At 37.7% G+C, this 9060-nt stretch overlaps 1 protein-coding gene across 1 annotated transcript; it reads right to left on the bottom strand.

Annotated features, from left to right (window-relative positions):
* On the bottom strand, positions 5975-7739 carry LOC109227217 (fasciclin-like arabinogalactan protein 4). Its single transcript, XM_019392289.1, has one exon. It carries the CDS (start codon positions 7515-7517, stop codon positions 6255-6257), a length of 1263 nt encoding a protein of 420 aa, XP_019247834.1. The 5' UTR covers positions 7518-7739; the 3' UTR covers positions 5975-6254.

Genomic DNA, 9060 nt, shown 5'->3' with positions numbered 1-9060 from the left:
GAGAAAATAATGGTAGTACTAACTTCTTTTTAAAAGCACACAAATGATTGTTGAAATGGAATGAAAGACTCTCACGACAAACGCAAAGAAAGAAAGAAGAAGAAACAATAACTACTACTTCCTCGTCTTAATTGATACGATGATGTTTGACTCGCAAAATAAAATAAAAATTGAAATATGTGATCTCAAATAAGTTAGATATTTGTGGCTACAAATCATATCATTAAAGTTATATTACTACTAAAACTAAAAAAAAATATAATTCTTTTTTCACATCGACTAAAAAAAAAGAATATCGCATAAATTGAAACACAAAGAATACTAATAATTCTTGCTAGCATGTTTCTGGTAGAATTAGTAAGTTCTTTATGGAAGTACACAAATAATTGAATGAAGGAAGAAAAACAATACTGCTACTAATAAAGACTTCGTAGTAGTAAACTTATTAGTAATAATACGTAGTTTTCATTTTTGTTTCTTCTTTTTGTTGGTCGTCAGATCCGTGTCTTTCGTTCATTTCCACTTGTCTACTTCCAAAACAACTTATTAATTCTGTAAGAAAACATTTCGGCTAGAATGTAAAAATTTGGCTGGAGTTAACAAATGGTAGCATTCTAAATGATACTCTTAGAGACAATGTAACGACTTTATTAGATTAATATTATTTTATTATTACCAAAAAAATATTATAACACCTCTACCAAATAAATATAGATTGGCAATATGCATTCTCAGTTATGGAGGCGGGTATAATTAATAAGTTATGAGTTAATTCGAAACCTATAATTTTAATTTAAACTCTGTATTCAATTGGGATAATGCATAAAATCCTCCCCGACCTATGACCATATTACCAACTACACACCTTAAAAAGCTACAATTTAGATGTCGGATTTAGACTCGTAATCATCAACCATGACGCCTTTTCCCCTCTCTTTGACCGAGGAAGAAGTACGGTTCGGCCGGGATATCGAAGGGCCGCCAGGGACAGCAACGGCAGCCTCGAGACTCTGTCTGTCCGCCACACCAGCCTGTTGACCGCTCACAATAGGTATAGCCTCAGCGGCCGGGCTGGTCCCACCGCCAGTTTCGGGCACCGCCAAGGCAAGTTCACCCCTCGAAGATGTTTCGGCCTGAGGAGACACTTCCAATACCACCCGTCGTCTCTTTGATGGGGCCTCCCCACTACAGGCGCGAGAAGATTCGCCCGTCAAATGGATAGCAGGAATCGGCGTTTTTGGCTGAGGAGTAGTCTCCGAATATACGACTTCAGTCGCAGGCGCAAATTGAGCGCTAGCTCTCGGCGCAGGTCGGACCAGGGACGCCGGCTGACGGAATGCGAGCGCAGGAGCCCTCATTCTTCGCACCCTCCCTATCGAAAAAAAAGACGATTATATAACGACACGGCCAAACCGTGAATAAAGAAAAACTGCAGCAGGTCGACTCACTAGTGAGAGGCTTGCGCCCACATTTCTCATGGAAGGACACCCACGCACGAATCCCCATTGTAAGGGGAAGAATCGTGCCCATATATATATATATATATATATATATATATATATATATATATATATATATATNCTGGTATACATTTCTTGGATAGTTTCTCCATCCTTCATAGTAAAATTCTCATATTGAGAATACAGCAGTGTTCCTCTTGACCTCTTCACCTGAGGTGTTCCTTCATGAGCCACTTGTAAAGTGTCCCAAATCTCCTTGGCAGTAGTACAGCCTTGAATCCTGCTGTACTCATCAGGACCAAGTCCACACACTAACCATTTCTTGGCTTTTGCATTTTTCTCCCATTTCCTTAGATCTTCAGCAGTACAATCTACTCTTGTCTTTGGAACATCCACTCCTTCAGCATTCTTCTTGGTTGTGGCTAAAGGACCATCAGTGATGATATCCCAAAGCTCATAGTCTTCGCCCATTATATGGTCCCTCATTCTGTTTTTCCACCAGGAGTAGTAGAGGCCATTGAAGAGAGGAGGCCTGGCAGTGGATTGCCCTTCCCAGTTCCCAGGTGGTGCACTCATGTTGATCTTTTCCTAAGGTGTTAACCTCTTCAAGGATCACCTGCTCTGATACCAATTGATGTTAAAAACGTCAATATCACACAAGAGGGGGGTGATTTGTGTGGTACCTAATTTTCGCGTTAGAAGAACCTGGTTCTTCTAAGTGTTCTAACTACAGCTGTTTGCGGAATAATAAATACTGAAAGTAAAGTGCACAGAGATTTTTACGTGGAAAACACCTGGCTCAAAAGGTGAAAAAAACCACGACCTACTACTCAGTAGGATTTTCCCAAACTCCACTAAAATCACTGAGCCAAAAACTGCATTTACAAAACTCTTTGTAAACCTAAGGATTAACTCTAATCCCAGTGTAGCACACAGCCTCAACTGTTGCGACACTTTCAAGTTAACTCTAACTTGAATACTCAGAGTACCTAATACAATTGCTTCTAAGAAAGCTGTAAGGTACAATATGAAAACCTACTACAATTGAACTAGACTTAGAATAAACACAATGATGAAACTGGTTCTTCTATCTTAGTTCATGTAGCTTCAGACGTGCACACTTGTATCTCGCATATGTCGCTTGCAAATCAGACTTGATCTTCTTGCTTTCAAATATGCTTAACTTCTGCTTATGTGCATGCACCTGTAAAAGAGAACAATCGTTATATTTATAGAGTTAGTAATCAGAGTTTGATAAGAACTCGAATTGTGGATCCTTTGACAATTCGAGTCCAAGAACAACTCTAACTCCTAATCCATATTCTTGATCCGGATGTAATTCTCTTTTCATAAGGAGACTTCAACTCCTTATCCTATATGAAATCTTTTCGATCAGTTCAGAAGATATTCATCAAGATATTGCTGCTTGATCTCAAGGACTTATCTTCTTCACGTGCATCTCATGTGTATGGGCCATAACAACTGTGTCTCCTTAGATGAACCTGGTCCTTCACTGAGTTCGTTTGTCATTCTTCAAAACTTCAACTGATCTTGGGCCAACAAAAACCTAGGGTTTTGATAAAACTTAGATTTCACCACGAAATTTATTACGGAATGGAGTAGAAATAATATATTATTGATCCTTAGGCTATAGAGAACAACTTTCTTCGAAAATTTCGGAATTCGGGCACGTGGGCCCGGGGTCGGATTTTTGGAAACTTGTGTTTAAGGCCGGGAAATTACATTAGTAATTAAAATGAGAACTCTTGAGCTTGTATTGACTAGTTCCTACCTCATTTAATTAGTTTTGGATCGTTCGGCTCTAAATTGAGAGTTTGAGCACTTTCTTGGTATTAAGCACGTTTTGGAGCGAGGTGAGTCTCCTTTCTAACCTTGTAAGAGGGAAGTGTCCCCATATGTAAGTTAATTAATTATGTGTTGCTAATTTTGGGGGCTACGTACGCACGAGGTGATGAGAGTCCGTGCGTAACTACTATTATATTAATTGTCCAGGTAGTTTAGGACCCGTATCATGCTATGTTTGTAATTTTCTATATCCTTTCATGTTAATGAGATCACTTAGGACTTGTTAGAAGTTGGAAACAATGTATAAGAACGCATGTACTCACTTGGTAACTCGTATGATTTTGTTTGATTATGATTGTGCCTTATGTGCCCTCTTGATGATGATTGCTATTTGTGGATCGGGCCGATCGCCTCGGTAGAAATTGATGCATCTATTGTTCGCGCCATTCGACCCTCTGGCAGTGCACATTTCTTTTTATGTTGGACAGGTCCATACGACCTCAGCATAATGTGTGCATGTTATCTATGTGAATTCATATTCATGACTTGTCTTGCTAAATGCCCTGAAATGTTAATGGCTAACTATGAAGTTATCTAGGGAATGACTTATTATTTCATGCTATAAATTGCTATACATATATATCGTGACATTTATGCGTAGTAAAATATTTCTTATATTAATTGACCCTAGTAAGTGTCCAGTCGGCCTCTCGTCTCTACTTCTTTGAGATTAGACGGGATACTTGCTGGGCACATATTGCTTATGTACTCATACTACGTTTCTGTACTTAATTGTACAGGTTCTGAGGCAGGTGCATCTGGTTATCAGTCTGGTGCGCACGTTTGATCGTAGTCCGAGATTCCACGTTGAGCTGCTCCTTTCCTATGCCGACCAGCAGCATCATGGAGCCTTTCTGTATTTTTGCTGTCTATTCTAGTTCAGACAGTAGGGTAGATTATTCTTTTGTGTATTCTACTAGATGCCCAAATACTTGTGACACCAGGTCTTGGCACACATTAGTAGACTATTCTTTTGGGATTGTATAACTATTTCGGTTCGATGCAAATTATTTCTTGTTTTAAATTCAAAATTTAGAGTTTGTGTTAACTGTTTGGGAAAGTAAAACTAGAACCTATTAAATTTTCTGCGTTGGCTTGCCTAACAACAGTGTTGGGCGCCATCACGACCTGGTGTGAAATCCGTTCGTGACAGCGAGCGAGAACTGGATACTGATGCTGCTTCAACGAGACGACATTAGGGTTGTTATTGAACAAAGACGACGGAATTGAGGGCTGAGCAACTTCAATTTTTGTTACTAATATTTTTCAATGTATCTCGCTGTATTTCATTGTATTCATTGTCTTTTTTTTCATTATATTTTAATGTATCTCGCTGTATTCTATGTATTTCATTGTATTCATTGTATTTTTTCATTGTATTTCAATGTATCCCGTTGTATTCTATATATTTCATTGTATTCACTGTCTCGCTATATTCCATGAATGTATTCATATATATTTTTTTAATTAATATAATTTATATATTCACATGTATTATATAATTTCTCTGAAGATTGCTATGTTTTTGGGGTGTTTTTCGGTTGAGAATCTTTTTATAACTGGAAATACAAAATTTGTGTGTTATAATTGAGTTTGTTGAGTTATATTAGGAGTCTATTATGTTAATTAATTCACTTTCCGTTTAAAAACGATGTAATCCTCTGTTTCATGCCGCGAATACAGTCGAATACAATAATCTGTCCAGCTATAATCTCATGCTTCACGCCATGAATACAGTCGAATACACTCAAATACAAAAATCTGTCTAGCTGTAATCCCCTGTTTCACGCCTAGAAATGCTACTGTATTCATGAATACAGTAGCTTAAATACATCGAATACACTCTAAAAAATCTGAAAACATAGCTATAAGAAGTAATATAGTAAATAATAGCTACAACTAGCTAATAGTCACTAAAACATAGTGGTTTCTGAAAGTTTAGCATCGGCTATTTGGGTAAAACTGCCAACTGAATAATCAGTTTGTCAATGGTCCATATACTTTGGCAATGATAAGACACTATTCAGCCCCCGGGAAAAGATGAAGAGCCAGCACAAAGGGACGCTAATGTCCATATCAAACTAACAGTGACCCTAAAAAATATCTAAGGGCAAGAATCTACAAGGATATATAAACTTTTGGAATTAAAAAGTATGCCATTTATATATTTTATTATATAAACAAAGCGGATTCTTTTCTAACTCTCTTTTACATAATGAACTAAATATTCCCTTCTTAAAAAACCAAGAAAAAGATCCACAAAATGACCTAATGGCTTCTTTTACTGAGTTCAAGTGAATACTGAACACTTGGGTGGTAACAGCCAAGTACATTTTCTACAAATATTTCCTATTAGAACTTCAGTACACTCAAACACCTCAAAAGAGATGTTCTTTTTTCCTTTTTGAGGTTTTCGGTTCGCTGAGTTATCTAATTGAAAATCTAGTATTTTCTGTTAAAGATCCAATATTTCAGCAAAGACTGGAAAATCTTCTCTCACTGTAACATTCAGCTTTTCATATAAATTGGAATAATATATTTACCTGAAAATCTGAAAAGGGTCCTGAGGCTTGATGACACATTTTTTTCTGCAATTAATGGCACTGTAAATTAAAATTAATGCAAAGCTAATCCGGAAAACCTATCTATACATAAATTAATTATAAATATACTCATCAATTCATTGTAGTGAAAAAAATTGGAGCTTTACAGATTACAACAGCAGAAATGGATATTCAAGAAAAATCAAAATGGAAAAAAAGCAAAAATTTGGCACTGCCTAACCTAAAAATCACTAACATATTCGCATGAATCCCAATTCCCAGTTGAAAAATGGCAGCTTTCTTTCTGGTAGCATCCAATTTCAATATGCCGTGTAAAAAGGGGTAAAATAATGGCACGAAAAAAATATTATTATAGTTTCAGAAATTAATTAATGACCAGTAGTAGGTAAAAGAACCCTATGCACCATAAAAAGATTCCTCCTCTTTTCCTATTCGCCGCCGATGACACTTCTGTCCCTAACCCCGGCGGCGAAGATAAATGACTCGGCGGACCGTAAATTCCCGGCAAATTTTCCGGTGGCAGAGCAATCTCCGGCGGTGAAGCAACCCCAGTAATTGGCTTATTCACTTCAATTGGATTTTTCCCAAAGAATTCCCTAGGCAATAACACTTTCGACACCCCAAATATCGCCACTGGATTCTGATCAAACACAGTTTGAGTCACCGACGCTTGAACAATTCCAGTATTTATCCCAACAGAATCATTAACTCTTGAAATATTCAGCGTAAAACTCCCCGCACCATTTTGCTCTGTAGCCAGTGTGGGTTGAACTGGATTTACTATAGATTCTAACGAACCTAAAGGGTAATAAGAGTGCAAAACATGAAACCTTAAAACAACAGCTTTTTTCTCCGCTGGTAAAGATTGGAAGTTATTTGATGCTGACATTTCCGAAAATGCTTCATCTGTTGGCACAAACAGTGTTAATCCAGCACCACCTTCATCCCTCTCAAATTCCTCTTCTACCCCTGAAGCAGTAAGCATTGAAGCTGCAACGTTAAAGTTGTGACCATCAATAAGAGTCTTTGTAATGTTGAGTCCTAAAGGGGGTCGAGTTTCAGAAGCCATAAGATCAAACCCATTAGGGACTAAAAGGGAATCAACGGTGAAAACGGAGATATTATAAGGGAGGGTCTTTAGAAGTGTAATAATTGTAGCATTCGAGGTTGGTGAATGAACTGTGACGGAATTGGAGTTACTGTTACGGGTAATGTTAACCGACCCGAAGTTATTCGGGGCACGTCCAGTGGTTTGAAACAGAGTGGTGACGAGTTTTCCGGTGGGTGGTATAAGGCGGAGGTCAGGCCAAGAAAGATATTCAAGGAGGACGTGGTAACGGAGGATATCGCCGAGGTTGGTGGATGACGACGGAGGACGGTGGTTTAACAGATCGGAGGAGCGGAGGAAGGTGTTGGGAACGGCGAGGAGGGTGAGGGAAGAGCGTTGGGTTAGATCGGCGGCGACGGAGGTGGTGGCGAGGAGATTAGTGAAGTCGGAGAGATCAGGGTAAGAGGATAAAATATGGGTGATGTTAATGGCTAAAATGGGAAGGTGGCAAGTGGATAAAAGAAGAAAATAGAGGAATGTGATAGGGGTAAAATGGGATATGGAAATTGTGAAAGCCATTTTTTTCTTTGGTGGGAAGATTGAAGAAGAGAGTGATGGCAGCTCTCTCTCTCTCTGTGTAACACTGGTAAGAGAGAGTGATGGCCCTTTGGCTTGGGCTTCCGAACAGACACAGACACAGACGCAGCTACACTTGCTTTGGCCTCGGCCTCGGTGGCCCCCTCGGGGTTGATGTGATGATTATGGTGCATCATGGTCCATGATAGTGATGCAAATTCATTATTATATTCATATTCTCTCACACTATACTATTTATTTAAGAAAAGTATGTGACAGGTGTATTTAAGTGTACCAAGAGAAATTCTTTATGTATTTTTTGTTCTATAGTCTAAAGGAAATTCCTTAAGAGTATTAGGCCTCATTTTGCATTTAATGGAAGTTTGAATCTATTTTTTAATGGATCTTTGTCGTTAAGTGCTTTGATTTTTAGATCTGAATCTTGATACTTCAGATCTTAACCTTCAAGTCTATTTGTTTTTTTACTTTTACAATCACTTAATGGGTCAATAGATCTTAATCATTAAGTTCTATAATATAATCTTAATGATTATGATTTATAACATAGTCTTGATGATTAAGATCTATAACATAGTCTTAATGTCATTAAGATGTTATACATTCAAGAATTTATGTAAAAAAAAAATGACATTTCCCCATAACTCGTACACTTTCACCACTAACCACCACCACCATTGCTATCGTAGTTTCCCTCCATTATAGACTACCACCACCACAAGCCACCACCCATTACTATCAATCCTCAGCCACAACCACCCTCGCTGTCAAGCACAAATGTTAGTTGTCACTACCATTAGCCATCATTTACAACCATCAGCACCAATCACTATCACCATAATAAACATCGATCACCACTATTAGCCACCATTATATATCACCCATCGCAGCTATCAGTCACCACCACCATCAATCACCACCGTTAACTAATACTATCATCCATCATTTACTACCCATAATCACCACCATCAACCAACACCAGTGTTATCAGAGGCAAAAAGCGCAAAAAAACTCAAAGGTTTATTGGGGCTATAAGCGCAAATAAAACAAGGGCTTTAATAAAGAAATGCACAAATGGAGAAAAACTACACATATGTATGTGTAGTCCAAGACTAATAGGTATAAGCATGAATACCACAGATGTGGAAAAAGAAATTGAAGAAAATTTATGATAAAGTGAAATATCAATTGCTTAGTGTCGCCTTTTCATGATTACGCTCATTTGCAAAGAAAAGTATGTCTTAGAGCCTTGATGACAACACTGAAGCTCCTATTAAGCGAGGCGAATCAACATGTTTTGAGCATCGCTTCAGGGCTTAAGCACTCTTTAAGCTCACCTTTAATAACACTGACCAACACTACCACCAGCTACTACCCAGTTAACACCCACAACCACCACCGACCATAATATAATTTTAGGAAATATTTTACTAATATAATATTAATTAATTATTATTATTTGATTGAATTTATATATATATATATATATATATATATATATATATATATATATATATTATTGTTGTCC

Source organism: Nicotiana attenuata, chromosome 6 (assembly GCF_001879085.1).
Source record: "Nicotiana attenuata strain UT chromosome 6, NIATTr2, whole genome shotgun sequence".
Lineage (NCBI taxonomy): Eukaryota > Viridiplantae > Streptophyta > Magnoliopsida > Solanales > Solanaceae > Nicotiana > Nicotiana attenuata.
Note: the sequence above shows the minus strand (reverse complement) of the source record. Positions and strands in the feature narration are given on the sequence as shown.

What these genes read in the sequence shown, in the direction of transcription:
- LOC109227217 (XM_019392289.1), bottom strand. Translation starts at nt 7,517, where the DNA reads ATGGCTTTCACAATTTCCATATCCCATTTTACCCCTATCACATTCCTC.